Genomic DNA, 19,896 nt, shown 5'->3' with positions numbered 1-19,896 from the left:
TCCTCAATTAAAGTAAGAATTTCAATCTTGACCATTGGTTTCCTACTGTAGACAAATCAAATCCTGCTCTTATTAGTATTTACGTGTTTGCTTCAGAGTCCATGTCCGTCTGACTTTCAAGCGTCTCTCCTGTGATCTAATAATGATCGGATCAGACAAGACCACTTTGGCTCATATTAATATTCATCTCCTGTGACCACGTCTAGATCTGAATGGCGATGTGGTTTTCGCTTCTTTCCGCTCGCAACAAAACATCCTCCCCGTGTGTCCTCCAACACAGCCAGGGGATGGAGGTGACACTGGAGTCAGACTAAATTAAAAGAGAGAAAGATTAGCCTTCTCTTCACACGTAAAATACGACTCAGACCGGTCGGCTTTGTCTCAATAGTTTATGGTCGGACAAAACCGTGGCGAGTCTGTTGAGTCATAAACCACTGTAGAACTAATGCGAGTTTTAATACCTTTAAACGTACTTGAAAGCTTTGTTGTACTTTACAGGCAAATGTAGGACACGACGGAAAATAGATCACAGAAAGATAGTAAGAGAAAATGTGCTTCTAATTTTGGGGGATTTGAAAACGGATTTTCAATTAGTCAGATTAAGTCGGATCCAGGAAACGTCCGGCGACTCTTCCTGCTTGATGTCCTGCCACTGTGTGAGCATCACTTATTCCACAAACAGATGAATGTGGCCACAGTGTGTCTCAGAGATGTAGTTTTTACCATTAAATATTTGAGTGGCCATGAAACCATCTTATTTTGATTGGGTCACTTTATTAGAGATGAAGTCACTGAAAAGCAGGAATTGAAGTGGGCTTTACCGATTGCCATTTCAAAGATTCTTACTATCTCAACAATTGTAAATAAATCTAATCTTATCTATCTTTATTATTTACATTAACTCCTGAACAATCAGTGAAGTTTAGTGTAATGCTTAAGAACACATAAAACAAAAGGTTGTATGAATATGATTAAAAAATGTATAAAAGAGCTGCAGTTGGTTAAAAGAACAACAACTTAACCCTTGTGTGGTCTCTGGGTCAAGGTGACCCGGTGGCCAGAAAAGGAATGTGTTTGACATATCCCTTGTGATGCCTCTGGTTCTGGAAGCCAGGTAGGTCGTACATCTTGACCCAGAAGCAACACAAAGAATACCTTAAACACCGGGTCACCGGGTCACCTTGACCCAGAGACCGCACAAGGGTGAAGAGTGTTTATAGCATTAAAAAATGAGTCATAAATTAATTTCATTTCAATAACAACGTTAGCTGGATCAGATTTGATTGGCATAAGATTCAATCGAAACCATCAATAAAGCAATATAAGAATACTTTCAGGGATTTTCTCAAGTCCTACTAGAGCAGATAAAACTATACTAACAATGGGGAATTATGAAAGGTTCAGGAGTGTAGTTGAATATATATGTTTATATATATATATATATATATATTTTTTATAAATATAAAAATATAAATGTGATGTTAGTTTCCTTATTAATTACATTTAAAAGTTATCATTATAACATATATCATTGTATTATATTATTTTCATTTTAACCGTTATTACACGGTATAATACTCCCACTAATGTTGATGCCAGACATTGAAAAGTAAGGTAATGTTTCAAAAAGGAAAAACACTCTTCTACAGCCAATAAATCACGACAAACCAGACCCTCTGTGTGTAACCGTTGTCATAAAGGGGTTCAACATAGAGTAAGTGATGATTTAAGACATTATCAAATATACATTACAGTCACGGGAGTCCTGGCTGATGGTACCTGGATATATGAAGGGCTGTCCGCCCCACCATCCCTTGACGTCAATGACAAAGTACATGACTCCCAGCAACAGGAAGGACAAGCAGCCCATACACGCCACGTAGGACAAGGACCTGAGGGAAACATTAGAGTACAATAACATTTTAACTGCACGCGTGTGCCCACAAAAACGGCGCGAAACGGGGTGTTAAAACAAAGTCCATCAACGCTGGAGTGTGGATGAATAAAAAAAAAAAATAGGGGTTCTGGAGCTGGTGGATGCTGTGAGAGTGGATCGCTGGCACGTTCACCCGTGGAGCGCTGCCAACCAGCCATGTCCCTGTCTGTTCTTAAGTGCAAGAATGTTTGATGAGATATCATCTAATGTGAAAGTGCCGCCTACCAGAGCTTCCTTGCACTGGGGCTTTTAAATTTATTCTTTTATTTTTTTTTATTTTATCTGGGCCAAGACGGGACTCTTAGCCAGGAGTTAATTACTTCTAGACATCCAGGCAGGGACTCCAGAGCTCAATAAGCCCCGCATGATGAACTGCCTATAAAAGCTAGGCAGGTAATGGTGAGGGATGAGCGGCGCTTTAGTGGAGGCCCCAGTGGAACATCAGGAGAAATTTGCTTACACATCACAGATGAAATGGTGTTCTTCCTGCTCTGCAACGTTAAGATGATTCACGTCAAGGCGGCGGAAGAGCAGCCAGTAATTGCTCTGTATTTCACGCTAAATCATTAGCGACTTTCAACCAGGCTGGTTATTAAAAAAAAGAAACAGGGATATGATTTGGGAATAGTTTGATGCCAATGCTGTTGCCCCGGATAGCTTTTCCAGAGCTGTTTAACATATGCATAGAGAGCCTCTGCCAGGTCTGCTGCAGGGCCAGAGAGGATAAAACGTCCTTTATTTCGCCGGAAGAGTGATCACGTCGGACGGGCGAGAGACGCGCCTCACCTCACACCCGTGACATCCCGGTGATCACTTACACCGCCGGCTGTCATTAGAGGCAAGTAAAACTCGTGTTTTAGCAGCCCTTGATTTGTGCCGGTTGGAAAAGCTATCCTTTTCTTTTGTGAGGAAAAGTGGCTGGATTTAGAGGACCAGGAAGCACTTACCAAAGGTTTTTATTGACAGGTATAAATCCTCCGTCTCGTGTGCACTTAGAAAGGATGGCTGCGGAGATTCCCTATGGGTGGAAATGAAACAGATTTTCAAATCGATGGAGGGCGATAAAGTGAGCCGTATCGGACTGCTAAAAAGGTAAGCCAAAGAATTCGAGCAAGTCTGGCAGATAAGTCAATTAGAAGTCACACACACCTCAGTGAACCCTGGACACCTCCATCAGCACACAGGAATGCTCATACCAACAGTGAAATACATACAAAATAAGTTTAAAAAAAATAAGAAATTAAGAATCACAGGACTTTCGCAAGAAGGAATTTACATATCAAAGTTTTTTTTTAATCAACTCTTCTTCTTAAACCAACACAAAAAACAAGTAAGTAAGTAAGTAAGTAATGGTTATTTGTAAAGAGCCTTTCTAAACCAGGGTCACAAAGCGCTTTAACAATCAAAAACAATACACAGTTAAAATATATACTTTAAAAGATCAAGAAACATAAGACAAACACGGGAGTCCCAGAAAATCAGGCAAAAGTGGTCAGTAGATCCATCAAACACAGAGGGAGAGAAAGGATTTCTCTCCTCTGGTCCGGAACTGTGTTCAGGAACCATCAGTAGATTCTGATCCACAGACCTCAGAGCCCGAGCTGGGGTGTAAGGCTGCATCAGATCACTGATGTAAGGAGGAGCCTGACCATGAATAAATCTGAAAGTAAGAACCAGAATTTTAAAATTGATCCTGAAAGAAACTGGCAGCCAGTGAAGAGTTTTAAGGATCGGAGAAATGTGAGTTCTCCTACTAGAGCGGGTCAGAATTCTCGCTGCAGAGTTTTGTATTAACTGCAGTCGAGACATATTCTTCTTGTTTAGACACGGAAATAAACCGTTACAATAGTCTAAACGAGAAGAAACAAACGCATGGATTACAAGCTCAAGTTCAGGTTGTGACATCATTTTCCCAAGTTTAGACATTTTTCTCAGTTGAAGGAAACAGTTTCTGGTCAGTTTTCTGCAGTGTTGAACAAGAGACATGTCTTTATCAAATACAACACCCAGGTTTCTCAGGCTCAGTTTGACAGACTGACCTAAGTCACCCAAGTACTGACTCAACCCTGGAACCTTATCATCAGAAGCAATAACCAGAGTTTCAGTTTTGTCCACATTTAGCTGTAGAGTGTTTTCACTCAGTCATTGTTTGATTTCTAGCAAACAATTGACTAAGCTGTTCAGCCTCTGGGGCTCAGTTGGATCAAATGAGCAGTAGAGCTGGATGTCATCAGCAAAAATGTGGTAAGAAACACCAGAAAATCTCTGAATTAATATTTTTATGAATAGAGAAAATAAGATCAATATCAAACCAACAATAAAATGCATTTGACTTTTCTACATTACAGTGACACCAAAATCTTCTGCTTCACTCTACGATCGATGAAAGGTGAGATAATGTTATGAGAAGGTTTGGAAAAATATATAAATATAGAAGTGTGGTTTTTAACCTCAAATCTCTCACACATACTTACTTACTTACACCTTCTCACTTACTTCCTCCAACATATGGGAAGAACATTATATATCCACATGAGTTATTCAAGCCAGCTCTCACATTTTCCACCAATTTATCTTTACGTTTTTACATAAAAAAGAGAAAGAAAAGTACAGGTAGGGATATATTTTCTGTTGGGCAGCTTTTAGCCATAATGTGTCCCTAGGTTTTCATTTTTTATCAAATGAAATAAACAAATTAATGATAGTCGTTTATTATCCTAAATGTGTGATCAACCTCATACTGAGTGGTTTTATTCATTCTTTCAAAAGTCAAGGGGGTTTAACACTTCAGGTCACAACTATGGTTCCGTTACTTTGTAACTTTTCAATGTGCTCCTCTGATTGGTTAAATTACAATCTACATGTACATAATTACGACCTCATTTGCTCCATTCAAATTGTATTTTGTCCCTTATTACATTTTTTGTTGGTTATTTTAGTTTTCTTGTGAGATGTTAGTAATGCAAGTTTGGTAAATGGAGTGAGGGGAGGCAGGGGAAAAAGTACATAAAGCATATTTTAATTTACACGGATTTGTGTTAATGATCAGTTTCAGTGCGACTCTACACCTTTTTTGACATACAAATTGGTGAATTTTGGAGATCAAGCAGAAACTTAAGGGTGATGCACCAGAGAATTGTGCCTCACCATCAAATTCAAACTGGGTAAAATTACACATGTCGCTGCTGTTCTGAAGTACTTTACCAACAGTCAGCAAGTGAGGCACAACATCACTGTGCTTTCTTGCTGCATTGTTTGAATAGAAAAACGGTGAGAAAGCGTTATTTGTTTTTAAACAAAGTAAACTATATTATCTTCCTTGATAGACTCACTGACTCTTTCAAGAAACATATTAAGACGTTTTTATTTGTGCAGGCTTTTACTTGATTTTCTGGAACTCCTGTGTTGTTCTCAGTATTATCTTGACCTTTAAAGTATATACTTTATTGAGTATTGTTTTGATTGTTTAAGTACTTTGTGACCCTGGTCTGGAAAAGTGCTATATAAATACAAATTACTTACTTACTTACTTACTATCTGTGACCTGAAGCCTCATCAAACATGATGATTAAACGCATTCAAAGAAAGAATTATTTTAAAATATTTTAAATATTCAAGGATGGATTTGGCATTGATGTTTTGTGGCTTGTCAAATTATTTCATATGTGATCAGAAAGGATCTTTTTTTTAATTTTGTTCCATTCTTTTTTGGAAAAATACGCTCTTGTGTATAAGTTTGTGTTGGTGTGTGTGTCATTAGAAGAGGAATGCTGATAGAAAGCAATACCAATTGCCGTTGGATTAATAGTGGAATAAGATGCTATTTCCAATTTTACCAAATGTAAATCTGATTCCATACGAGTCCACGCCTCACTAGCCATGGACCTCAAAGCATGTCCCTAGAGTCAATAGATTCAAAAGTAGGTTGAAAAGGAGGAAAACAAACCAAAACGTAGCTAACGGGCCATACTGCTCTAAACGTAGCATGAATTGAAATACAAATGTCTTTGTGGGCATTCAAATATATTGCAATATATTTCAGGGGGTATTCATATTTTTGTAGGATGATTCACATATAAACTATTTTACACCTCATCTGATCAGAATCTCGCTGCACTAGATGATTCCTAGAAATACACGAGCGGTCCGGGGGACGCGGATCCAAACATGCTTGTTAGGTGGATATCCATCATGTGTATAGATGACAGAATCGATGGTGTGGAAATAGCCCAGCCGGGGCTGGATTGAGCCTGCAGGCCATCCAGGCAGCAGGATATGGGCCGGGCCTGGTATGTGGGACAATCGCTCAATTTCAATTTCTCACTAGGAGCCCTGATCGTTGGGACTTTAATTAACGCAGACTTTTGTTTATTAGAAAATACGACCGCATCCCTCGGAAAAATAACGTCCTTCGATGGCGAGTGACGCGTTAACCCCGCTGGTGCTCAATTCTGGGTTCAGTTTCAGCAGCGAGGCGCTAATGTCCAGAGCGCTTCTATGAACTCGCTTTGCTTCCCCGCTTCCTGGAAATCCGGTTAAAAGGGTCAATAACATGAGCAAGAAGATCTCAGCTAAATTCATTTTCTACTGCTTGTGTAAACACATTGTCGGAAATAGATTCAGAACATATCGGGCCGTTTTCTTTTTTTTAAGTGGCTCGTGTGCGAGGTCCTGAAAATCAATAGGCAACATGCAGTTGTTGATGTCAAGCCACTGTAGTGCCAGAAAAATCTATTTTATAGTTATTTTGAATCCAGTCAAATAGTATTATAAGTCGGTATTGATTAATCAGTAAACACTGAGCGCTCCTGAATACTTCATCGTCTTGATTAGCATCCAGATAATCCAGCTTAAGCCATCGGGGAGGGTAAAACATAAAAAGGTCTGATGCTTATTTATTTCGTTGTGTGATACTTTATCACCTGGCGCTGCAGGGAGAAGCCAAATGGATCTAATTTATTTCAACACCCTGTGGCGGCACAATAATGGTCCGTAAGATTCATCGCCAGGAGACGCGAGCGGAAGATTTGTCTTCCAAGAATTGGGGTTAATGGTGCTAAATTCTCGCAACAGAATTTCCATCAATCGGCATATTTATTTGCACATTGATGGCGGTGGACGATTAATTTTACATAGCGTGCTTTGGGAAAAGTAGTTGAAGTAGCAGTGCGGTGTAAGAAGGGGTTACAACTGGTAACGCTACTTCATTTGAGGCTTGGAAGTTACTACCGTTTCCTGGTCATATATGATGTCATAAAGTAACCCTTTCTTCTGGGTGATCAATTATAAGCCATAATATAATGCTTGTATTAATTATAATGTAGAAACTGATAACAACGCATGTCCTTATGTTGTGACATTCCTTCTAAAATGAAACAGTTTGTGCAACCAAACATATTGAAATTCATTCTTGTCTTTATTTTGTGTTTTGCCTTAGTTATAAATCTGACTTCTAAGAACCTCTTATATTTATTTTTATTTAAATATCCTGGATATAAATCAATTAAGATTCTTAGAAGAAGAAAAATCTCAAAGTATATTATTATAAATAACTTTATTTTAAAGATAATTTTCAATTTAAAAAATTGGCCACTTGTCTTTCTAGTTAAGTTGTTCGATAGTAGAGATTGTCTGTGTGTTTTTACCAAAATATAAAAAGTGTCAATATCTGTGAAAACTATCACCTCCTGCTGTCTTTATGACGCCATTGCTACGGGTATTGATATTACAGTTGTTCAGCTTTCAGAAACACATGAAGAGCTTTCAGTTTAAGTCTAACTTGAGAGTCGCATAAGAGCCATGTGGCCCAGGTCTGGTACAGTGCAGGGTCTGGCCAAAGACAGCCATAAAAAAACAAAACGAAATGGCTTCTCCTGTGTCAGCCAGATGTCAGAGCCTTGTTAGCTTTTACAATTCACCATCCAAGTGGACAATGCACTAATAAACTTCTTTTTTGACTTCATTTAACAATAACCAGGGTATTTCTGGCTCATATCACATCATCTCCTCACGCAAAAAATAAACAACTCTATTGTTGTTTGATTATCCGAGGCCTCCTCTTCCCTCTGTTGACACATTTTCATGCTAAATCATGTCCACTAAAACAAAAAGAAGATATATGAGGACAGCTGTAAGTCGACCACCTTGTATTACCGTCATAAATATGATGTGTAAACAAGCTGGACGTGCACAGAGAAGAAGAATTTGCAGAAAACAAGCCGAGCGGACTCATCGGCGTTCACCCCGACTGACTCCTCTCACATTGAGCTTTCAAAGGCAGGTCCAGTAGCCAGCTACTGCAGCTCCGTCATCACTCCGGGTCACAGGATGTGATCCTCCACAACAAGCCGACTCCTCCTTAACCCCATTCCACAAACGAACCACGGCGCTCTCTCACTTTGATTGAGTCGGGACGACGGCCGAACACAACAATCGTCCAAAGAGAAGTGTCAATCCTCGTTACGGCCGACCGACTCTGAGGTTTAGAGATGCAAAACAGAAGATCTCAAATGACAGTGGGTCTCCCCAGTGGGACACATTCCACTTGTAAATGAAACAGACGTCTGCTTTGCTCTTTTTTTTGTGATCACCAAAGACCACCCAGACTCGGCTACTGGTCCAAAACAAACAGAAGTCCACTACAACAGAGTGTGTTCACTGTGCAGACTTTCTTGAAATAACAGTAAGTGTTATTCGGTTCATACTGTACATTATAAACAAGACAAATCAAATGCTTATTCAGTTTAACACAACAACACTCACAGGTGCCTCACTTCAGAATGACTGCTGCTAGCACTGTTAGCAACTAGCTTACCTACGAATAATTCACTTTTAAAATGTAAGTAAGTAAGTAACGGTAAATTCCAAAGTGCCTTTCTAGACCAGGGTCACAAAGAACCAGAACAAGTGTTACGGGGTGGCATGTAAAACTGTAGGGGTAAGCAAAAAAAATATTTAAAAAAATCACAATATATTATAATGATACTTTTATTTACCAACTACATATTGTAGTATCAGCCCCGCTGGCGTCCTATCCAGTGTGTCCCCTGCCTCGCGCCCTATGATACTGGGATAGGCTCCAGTCTCACCGCAACCCCGGTAATGGATAAAGCGGTTGAAAATGAATGAATGAATGACTATTGTAGTATTAAGGAAATTCATTTTAATATAATAATAAGGATTTTTATTAAAATGTTATTGTTGGTACGAGAGAAAAAGTGTCTGTTTTATATTAATACAATTATAACATTATGTAACTGTAAACAGTTCTGCAACTATTTTATATTTTCAACGGTTGAATTGAGCACAAAAGGCACAGGTTTCATACAGAGAACCACATTTTCCTGGAGGAAATAGATACCCGAGCGCTGCCCGGAAACTCAGCCACATGTGCATGTTGTTTAATCGTGCTTGGATCACACACACGTGTCCTCTACGTGCACACGTTGATGCGAAACACACCTTAGACTTCATCTGGTGGAATAACAGCCAGATTGCATATTTGATTTAAACAAACAGGAAGGAGTTTTTTGTCTTTTTTTTATAACAATTTCACTGTAACTCACAAGTACGACGGCCCACAAGAGGAATCGCCAGAGAACATCAGCGTTCTTATTCCTGTAGCAAAGGATGATTTTCCCGGCCTGAAAGTGAATAAAACAAACTTGTTAAAGAGCGGCAGTCTGTCCCTTTATTTGCTGCCTGAGTAACCCAATAGGCCTGGGACGATGGCGTCGATACAGCGTCCCTGGTGTGGAGGTCACATTTCTCCCATCCTGCAGAGCCAGATGTGAGGTAAGAGTCATCCGCACCCTCTGATTAATTTGGTGATGATGAATACGTCCCAGCCGAGGACATTAGCTCGGCGGACACGGAGCAGAGTGGCCAACACCTGGCGCTCCGTCTAAGACCTGCTGACTGACGGGCTCAGTGCTAACCGCCCACCAGGAATTGAGCAATGCGACTGCCTTTGAATGGCAACTTCCCACAACACAAATGGTTATATGCGACACGGCCGGCCATCGGAGAGTGCGAGCAGACTTCAGAAGATTCGTCAGGAAAGCAGCGCAGCTGTGCTGTAATGTGGCGGGCGGGAACAGTCTTAACACATTAGTTAACACGCTCGGTGGACTTTGTCTGCGGATACCAAAACCACCATGCTACACATTTTCATGACTTATTTGGATTCTATTAATGCCTCTGACAAGAACCCGATCTTCTGTGTCTGTTACCAAAGTAAAGAAACATCCAAATTCTCTGTTGATGATTATACAGATGATAACATTATACATGACTAGCTTCTAGAGCCAGGAGCCCTTTGAAGGAAATTTCACTGGCTGTGGTGGAGAGAGATTTGCCAGGCAGCTTCCCTTTTTTGTTCATTCCTACTGTGTCAGTTGTGCAAGAGGTTTCTTGAAAGCTGCCATCTTCTCTCTAATTATCTGGTTACAATATTTGAAATGATCACAAAATGTAAAAATTAAAATGCACTCAGGACAGCAATGACCCCCACAAGGCTTTTCATTTACACCTCTATAGTGTATATTGATTGTGTACTGTATGTGGCACTGGCGCATATATATATATTTACAGATCTTACATAAGTCGACTCACCTGCATCCCAAGATAACCCATGACAATCGAGTTGATTGTACCCAGAATGCCCTCTGGGTCGAAGGGCTGTGTGGTGCGGTAGATTTCCTGTAGAAGTGACAGTAGTTTAATAAAAAAGGTTTCATACTTGCAGGTCAACAGAAAAAGTTGAGAATTCTGATGCGCTCTAGTAGAAGAACTCACATTTCCCCGATGCTTAAAACTCTTCACTGGCTACAAGTTTCTTTCAGGATCAATTTTAAAATTCTGGTTTTTACTTTCAGATCTATTCATGGTCAGGCTCCTCCTTACATCACTGATCTGATCCAGCCTTACATCCCAGCTCGGGCTCTGAGGTCTGTGGATCAGAATCTACTGATGGTTCCTGAACACGCAAGGAGAGAAATCCTTCCAGTCTGTTCCTCCTAAGCTTTGGAACGATCTTCCTCTCTGTGTTTGATGATCTACTGACTCCTTCAAGAAACATCTTTTTTATTTGTGCTTTTCTCTGATTTTCTGGGACTCCTGTGTTTGTCTTATGTGTCTTGGCCTTTTAAATCATGTATTTTAACTGAGTATTGTTTTTGATTGTTAAAGCGATTTGGGACACGGGTCTAGAAAGGCACTTTAAATAACCTTTACTTACTTACTTACTTACTTTGCATGTGGGATATCTGAACATGTTGTCTCCAAACATCCACCTATCCACGGCTCCTGCGGCTCCTCCAGTGCAGTTGGGAAACAGACCATCATCACCTATTCCACCGGCACCCAAATATCCCCTGGAGGGCATCAACACAAAGAACATTTAGGAACAATTTCACTGACTGAGGTTTGGGTTTTTGACAACGGGGTGCATGATGTGAATTTTAACACAACAGAGATGGAGAAGCAGTCGTACTGAGCCGAAGACACGGAGCGAAGAAGATGGATCCTCTGCCTCCACTCCACTTATTGCACATGACAGTCTCAGATTGGCTAATTACACCCTCCGAAGCTCCCAGCACCGACACATAAATCACACAGGTCCAAAACAACGGCACAGGAAAAGCAGAGAAACATTCAAATGCAGCAGCAACATAGATATCACAACACTTGGTTAAATCTTTAAGAGTGAATCTGATTAGAAGTTTAGGCAGGTCACATGACATGGGGGGGGGGGTGCTGGAACCTACGTGGGGCAGTTGGCTACAGGCATGAGGAAGGTGATGCAGAGCCACAGAGTCTCAAGGAGGACGATGACCAGCCACTGTGGCCAGTACAGGACTACGTCCTGGACAGGGTTCCACCAGTGATGCTGCAATCAATGAAAAGCAAGAAGGTCAGACGAACAATTAACATCGAAAGAAATTGAAAATGTTATTGATGCCAACATCATCCAATAACTACTTTTTGTAATTTTCTTTTTTAAATCATTTCGTCTTTGGACTGCGAGTCAAAACTTCTTTCCAGGTTCAATAAAGCACCAGAAGTGCTGACAACCATTTGGCCACCGGTGTGGTCTGGAATCGGACAAACTTTGCCGACTTCCTAACTTTTATATTTAATTATCCTTCTGTTTTCTAACTGAAGACACACATTTCTGGCAGATGTTTTTGCTCCATTTTTTAGAATATTTGGCAAACACATAAGGGACCAAAATTTTAATTTTCCCGGAACACAGTTATATTTATGACTCTTTAAATGATTCTGACCTTGGAATCAGTCTTGAGGCTTTAATTAACAACATTAAAACAAACTCTTGTTGCACCCATTTTGCATAAAACACAGACAACTTGATAAATCATGATATCAACACGAAAAGTAATTTGCATTTAGAGCTGAACTACTAACAGGCCACGTTCAATGACCCGGCCGGCCAGGTTTGGCCTCCGGGCCTCGAGGTTAACTTGTAAGATGATGGCGAGAACCAACAAGTTTTAGGAACATTTATTATTTAGGAATATGTATTATTTGTTCATTTTATTTTATTTTGGAACTGCCTCCATGAATACAAATTCGCGGCTTTCATGGGAAACAAAAAATGCTAACGCTCAGTCAGCACTATGATTATTATTTTTTACTTATTCAATGCAAAATCAATGACTTGAAAAACAAGTTTTTTGTTTTGTTTTTATTGAATTATAAAATAATGCTGACTATTATGTAAAATGAAGGTCGTTTTGAACCTGAATCGTATACTTGCTAGCTTAGCTATTGGCTAACAGTGCTAGCAACATTTCTGTTTCAAAAAGAAAACGTAATAATTTGTCATTTTTGCCTTTAACTCTAAAAAGGAACGGATTACTCTGAAATAATCCCAACCCTTAGTAGACATGAGGGTTAGTGTAGAATATGAGTGAAGTTTGAGCTGAAGTTGCACAATCACTTTAAGGTCTAGCCATAGTTTGAAGATGTAAACAAAAACTGTGACTTGACTTCACCGATCTCGCTGCCACTCTGAGAACAAGTCAAAGATTCTGAAGCGAGGGACACGACTGTCAGAAATAGCTACTCGTTTTCAGGTTGGGTTGTTCCTGCGATTGACACGATTGAAGATGACAAGAGACGCTCACTGCTTTTAGTGGGACTTCTTTCTGGCCCCAGAGAGTCTGCAGCAGAGACAAAACAAAGTAGGTGAAGGCGAGACGCTGCAGCACTCCAGGGATCCTCAGCCAGGACCAGGACACTGCAACAGTGAAAATAACACCATTTAAAAACTGCAAAGTATTGAACTAAGAACTATAATTTATTCCATATTCTTGCTACAACAGGAACTTCCTGACGGACGGGGAGGGGGGTTGATGGACAGGGTGAGGCGGGGTGAGGGGTGTCAACCGGCCGGATATGGAGATTTTGAAGGATGTGCGGCGCTCGTCAAAGATCCGACGCACATGTTATCTCCTGATCTTGACAAATTGGGCAGGAACCTCCGCCACAGAGATTGATGTTGACGTACACATTAGTTAATTGAAAACCCTTTTTTTACCGCCTCGAGTGCCGCGAAAAAAACAATGAAATCACGATCATTGATCAGATAAGATCGGACAAGAGGCGGAAAAAGGAAGAAATTATGGCGACATGTTTGCTGTTCCACCCACCATCAAGGTATCTCTGCCGATATCTGGAGCAGATACTAACAGTATTACGGTAAAGTGCTGTAAAAACTCACACGTTTAGTATCTCATCAGGGAGCTCTTCTTGTCTTTGTTCTTAACATCTCTAGACAAACACGGTTCAGTATCTTAATCCTTTAAATAGAATTACAAAGACATCATGGTTTGTTTTTGTCTCTGTAATAAAATCGTTAAATGGTTGGTGTATTTTTTTAAGTACTTTTGTTGTAATTAGGAAGTGAGGTCAGTTGAAGCCAACATACACATATTTATCGGGTCAATGACTGGGTAATGACACTCTGCTATACTACTATACTACTACTATACTAGAAAAGCACTGTGACAGTGCATACATCCACCAAGGAGATTTCTTTATTACACGTAACATACAATTTTTTTTTTTTAAAAACTCAACGAATGAAGAATTGCTTTGGCTCACAGGAAAAACTATAACATTTCTGGGTCACAAAGATGGAAGTGCCACACCCTTTAAAAAGGAATAAAAGCATGAATATTATTTATTTTGTATTGATTGATGCTTTATGAAAGGGTTTTTATTTTCAAAAAACATTAACCAGTGACTCATTACAAGTCATGACTAGTGTTTTCAATCAAGTTTAATCCAGAAAAAGACTGTATAATAGTAAAAACGTGAAAAAACAAACTCTATTTGAGACAAACTTTATGAGGAAAAAACAAACCAGAGCTCGCACTAACTCAACAATATGACAAGTTGCACTTTAAGATTTGTCATGCTATTTTATTTTTGCTGTTTTTATCTGATTGCAAAAAAAGGTTGGGTACACTAGAACTAGCCCAAGAATGACATAAAATGTATAGTACATACCGTGTTTTATAAGTTGTAATTCTTTCAATAACTTTTCAATATCCAGGTAAAACTCTGATTTAACTCTAATCTGATACCATCATCAATAATATGTAGTATAATAATAGTATGTACAATAAAGTTCAAACAAAAATGTATTTTATTATATTATAATACACATCTAATTCCTGATATACATGTAAGTAGGTAAGTAAGTAAAGGTTATTTGTAAAGCGTCTTTCTAGACCAGGGTCACAAACAATCAAAAACAATACACAGTTAAAATATACTTTAAAAGGCCAAGACACATGAGACAAAGTCCCAGAGTCCCAGAAAACACAGCTTTTGCTATTGGGCAGGGGTGCATCATGGGAGGTTGCAGTTTTGTGTGCACCCTTAACAAGTTAGGTTGGGTAATTATTGCCTTCCTCCCCCAAGTTCTGTTGATAAGTACACGCTGATACTACAGAAAAATAAAGCCTTTTTTGTTTGTCTACAGTCGGTGACTTCTCGCGGTCCTGGTACCAAACGATCCATGGACCGGTACTGGGCCACGGCCCCGCGGTTGGGGACCACTCCTCTAGCCAACTCATGGGCTTCTAGTTAATCACATCTGAAGTGTGACTGTAAATATGACTTACAGCCTCCAATCATTTTGGGCTTGAGTCATAAATGGGATTGTTTCTGATGTGGCAACATAAAGATGTTTTATTGTTTGCAATCAAACTCTATTAACGCTTGAATTAATGTGTCAATCTCAATATTTTATAAATCTTGTTTATCAAAAACGACCCTAAATTGATCAAATCAATCATCAGACCTGACATTCTGGTCTCTGACTTGTGTGTTTGTAACTTATCTACAAGTACTCAAAAGAGTCTAAACAAAGACTGTGATCATCTCAGGTGCAGCAGAGCACCGGCTCCATCTCACCAGCCGCTGTGTGCGGCTAAAGTGTGTAACACTATCCGTTTGTAATCCTCCCATTACCTCGCCGGTTGTTTTTGCTCATTCTGCCACAGTTAACCGTCCCCTGGTGCTGGACTCTGAGACTACACACACACAATACCAATATTTTTGTTAACCCACTTATGCCCAGAAAAGTCCATTAGCCCCAGTGATGGCTAATGTGTGAAAGGCGCCTTGTGGGTCCCCAGGTGGAGGATGAAATGTGGATTTGAACCCTCTCCTCTTTTAACCCCCATGCAGTTCTTTTGTTTGCTCTGTTCGTGCCACCTTCATATTATGAATTTGTTTAACATTCCAGCATTTGTTCTGTAAAACCAATGAGATTTTTTAAAATCTTGCTTTGTTCTGTTTTTGTAGGAAATGGTAGGACGTTCTTGTTCCAGTTATTCCAATGACACTCAATACAATTTGCTTTATCAATTCCAGTTTTCATTTATCACATCTCCATTGACCATCTCTTGAAATTTGTTATTTATATTTATGGCCACTTTATGACAAATGACTGGAACTACCTAAAGATTTATCTTAACTTGTAATTTCGAAATACTATTTGGGATTTTAATGTCATTTAGGAATTCCCAAGCACATCTAAAGCAGGAGCGATCAAGCACAGACTAGATTCAGCCACACATGCATCATGAGTTAAACTACAATAGACGAGTTCACTGAGAAGTGATATTAAAAATAAGTTTTAGGTCGTGAATTAAGTTAGAAAATGTCCCAAGACTCTGCTCAGTCTTACCATTATTTATTATTATTTATTTAACATAAATAATAACTGAAGTAACTTTTTTTGTTTGCTCATGGATACCTTACCTTGACCCTTAATGGACAGATCCCTGAGAAAGATATAAACTCACACTCATGGTCTTACTTAGAGTCAATAACTAACCAAAGAAAGAGATAAAAATTGCAGAAAAATAGTATACTTAGATCTAATTTTTGTTATCGTTTGTGTAGGAATGTGTCAGAAAAACAGTATTTGTGCAGCGTATAAGATGTGGTAATAATGTTTCGACTAATGCATGTAGTCTTGTCTTACAGTGCACTCACGTAGGCCATCTCTGGGAGAGTAGTTGAGGAAGCAGAAGCCGAGCAGCATCAGCACCACCGTTCTCCAGGTGAACTTCCTCAGCAGCTGCAAACGTCCGACTCCTCTTCTCTGCATGGAGCTGAACGCCAACACGACCGAAGTGCCGATGATGAACACAAACCTATGAGAAGCGGCGTGAAGAGAACATATATACCGACAGATAATGTGATGAACACCGTGACGTACCAGGGCATGACCAGATCCGCCACCGTCAAACCTGCAGACAGACGTGAGTGAATATGAACCGACGACCTCGCGGTTTTCTAATCGCAGTAATCTTTAGGACGACAAGGTGAATTAAGAACAATGGCGTGTCTGGAAAAGTGCCGCCCGGGTTATTAATGTTCCAATGTGACGGGGATGATTAATAAATAAGGCACTCCTGCAGTGACAGTCGCGGCCATGCAGCGCACAGAAGATGAATCATATCAGCCCCGAAATCAATACACCATTTTAGAAGTGGCAAAGAGGCTATTATAAAATTCTAATTGAGCATAACACCAAACAACAGACTCTCCTCCTTCATTCAGAGAGAAGGCGCCAGTCACTCTGACATCACTCGTTCACAGGCATGTTGCTCAAAGGCACACTGACCACAGTAGGGTAAGCATGATGCCTCCTCTCCATCCTCACTTGACTCTTGATGTTTAAACACATCCCTCTTCCTCCTCCTCGGGTGTTAATAACACAAACATCTATGGATCTCCTCTCTTGACTTCCTTCGGGGTGAAGAATGGCATCTAGGCGTTTGCTCTGAGACGCCATCGGTCATAATTAGTGACAGCAGGTCACAGCAAGAAGCAGAAGAAACGCTGTTGCTGAGTTATGGTTGGAGGTCAGAACATTCAACCTTTGACACATTGATATTTCCGTGATGATGTGGTGCAGCTACCGAAGTGACATCGGAAACTACATCACGAGAGAAAACTATAAGAGAAGGGTAGCTGAAAAATGACATTAGCATCAGCGTACTAAAAAAATTTAATCTAAGTGTTAAATGATTTGAGAAAAGTGTTTTAAGATTAAAAAAAAAAAAAATCATATGACTGGTTAAAAAATGTATTTAAAATACACGATATTTAAACAAAAGTAACAAGAAAATACAAGACTAGATCATGTAAAATGATTATTCGTTTTATATACAGTATATGTAGTTATTTTTACTATTATTATAACTTTTTTAAGTCACTTTTACCTAAATGAAGTTTGCATTGCATATACTCATTTTCATTGGACAAGGTCAGTAAACTACTTCTTAAAATAATACGTAAAACAAACTTATAAATACAATTCGAAGAGAACCCCAAAAACTTCACTGGCCCACAATATAAAAGGAAAGAAATGAAAGCCTTGACGGTAAATAGAGCCAGCTTGTATATTCCTGATTTGTCAAAACTAAGGAAATCACTTAGTTCTCCTGCATTGAACCAAAGAACAGCCTCAAAATTTTATTATAAACTGTTGCATTTTTCATTTCAACATTTAAAAAATAAATAATTGAAAGTGTTCTTTTTGTTTATAGACAGGTTCACATAAACTCCGTGGCAAGCGATAATATGTATTTTCTATTGTAAAATAGATTAGAACGTCAGCAGGATTAAATTGATGGGGCAAAATAAAAGGACTTTATGCTATTATGTAGCAAATCAAAATTGTCCACAAAAGTAAGGTTGAATTCCTTCTAAGCTGCACTTAAGTACCTTTAGTGTGTGTTAGAAAATATTGATATGGCGACGTATATTCTTCTACTGCTGTGTCGATATAAGAAAGAACTGCAATTGTTATTGAAAAAAAACTTTTTTTCTTAATTTTACGCTTGCAAATCATATTTCACGTGTTACCATTCTTCTTTTATGGCTGATAGTTCAATAATTCATGTGTAAAATTAAAGACTTCCTTCTTTTTTTTTTACAATAAACATGTTAATATCACGCCATGGTCATTTTTTGGTTGCTGTTAAACCACTGGCTGCTAGATGGCAGCAAACGCTCTGTCCTGCGCAGCTAAATGAACATTGAAATCCTGAGATTACTGAGGACGAGAGGATACGGTGGACTACAGCAGCTTATAAAGCTGATGTTTGGACATATTTGGTTTCAGAACAAATGAAAGCAGTTATGACTTTGTCAAGAATCATGTGGTCTGTAAATTCTGCAACACAATTGTTCCTACAGTATCGCAATATATGGTATCGTTGCCCCTGTATCGTGATACGTACTGTAACGCCAGATTCTTGTCAACACACACCCCCGAGTATTTAACGTTGTATCTCTGCACAGATGATCCTGTTGTTGTGTGCAAGTTAATGACACTGACACAACTATTGTTTGTGTATTATTTAGGGCTGCACGATATTGGTAATGAGTGCGATATTCGTTATTGGTGTCTTGAATTGCTATATCGATATTAAAAGGCGCGAGTACTGTAGGGGAGATAAGTAAGTAAGTAAGTAATTTGTATTTATATAGCGCTTTTCCAGACCAGTCCGGGGGTAAAGATAAGGAAAACGATGCGATATCACCAAATCAATAATAAATCCTATCTCCTTAAGTAAGTCTTACTTCCGTGTTTATACCGACCCGTCAATTCAGTGCGCCGGCAAGACGCGTCGCCATAGCAACCGGGCCTAGCAAGCTGCGCCGCACAGCTCACAGACAGACCGAGACGTAAACGGCAAAGAGACATAGTATAAATTGACAACTTTACAAAACGTGACAATGAATAGCCGAAGTGCGCCTTTAAGATGATTTATAAAATAAAAAATAATATATTATCTCGCATGTTTTCGATATGTATATTGCACGTGCCAATATCGCGATATCGACATTTGTTCGATATATCGTGCCGCCCTAGAATTAATGTAGTCATTATAGATCGCAACGAATCAAACGTTGCTTTGGTTGTGTGTGTGTGTGTCTGTGTGTTCAACTTAACCGTTCCAGGGCGCATGTTGAAAGAACCAATAGCCTCCTCCGCCGTAGTTCACAAACACCATGACTGTCAGAGCAAACCTGCGAAACACAGCAGCTGGCATTATTAACGTGGCCGAACGTACGAAACGTATAAGAGAAACAGAGACACATGACTTCGCTTGAATCATCCGACAATTATGAATAATTAAGTATGATCAAAGAGCAGAAGAGTGGCCCTCCTGTCCCACTCCAGATGCAAAGTAATGCCTCCTAAGCATTATGAATCACTCAGGAAATGAACACTTGTCCTCTGCTTCTCCTCACTCAGGATCGCTGACTAAAGACTTTGTGTCTAATATACGATACACTTTATGCTTTCACACCGGCCAAGTCTGCTGAAACAGTGCATGTTTGATGGAGTGCTTTACAGGATCAGACGCTGGTCAGAAGGAGCCTCTGGCTACATTGGTTCA

At 39.5% G+C, this 19,896-nt stretch overlaps 1 protein-coding gene across 1 annotated transcript in view; it reads right to left on the bottom strand.

The window, feature by feature from the left end:
* Window positions 1-19,896, bottom strand: part of LOC148069257 (heparan-alpha-glucosaminide N-acetyltransferase) — a 35,602-nt gene that overhangs the window by 1,901 nt on the left and 13,805 nt on the right. Inside the window, exons 9-18 of the mRNA XM_087803270.1 lie at window positions 19,446-19,522; window positions 16,698-16,728; window positions 16,472-16,632; window positions 13,084-13,196; window positions 11,704-11,825; window positions 11,187-11,310; window positions 10,550-10,636; window positions 9,502-9,579; window positions 2,884-2,954; window positions 1,780-1,892 (exon numbers count right to left, since the gene is read on the bottom strand). Coding sequence (XP_087659396.1) covers window positions 1,780-1,892; window positions 2,884-2,954; window positions 9,502-9,579; window positions 10,550-10,636; window positions 11,187-11,310; window positions 11,704-11,825; window positions 13,084-13,196; window positions 16,472-16,632; window positions 16,698-16,728; window positions 19,446-19,522 — 977 coding nt within the window. The remainder of the gene's footprint in view (window positions 1-1,779; window positions 1,893-2,883; window positions 2,955-9,501; window positions 9,580-10,549; window positions 10,637-11,186; window positions 11,311-11,703; window positions 11,826-13,083; window positions 13,197-16,471; window positions 16,633-16,697; window positions 16,729-19,445; window positions 19,523-19,896) is intronic.

Source organism: Callionymus lyra, chromosome 11 (assembly GCF_982586985.1).
Source record: "Callionymus lyra chromosome 11, fCalLyr1.hap1.1, whole genome shotgun sequence".
NCBI lineage: Eukaryota > Metazoa > Chordata > Actinopteri > Syngnathiformes > Callionymidae > Callionymus > Callionymus lyra.
The sequence above is the reverse complement of the archived record's forward strand: the minus strand, read 5'-3'. Positions and strand labels throughout refer to the sequence as shown.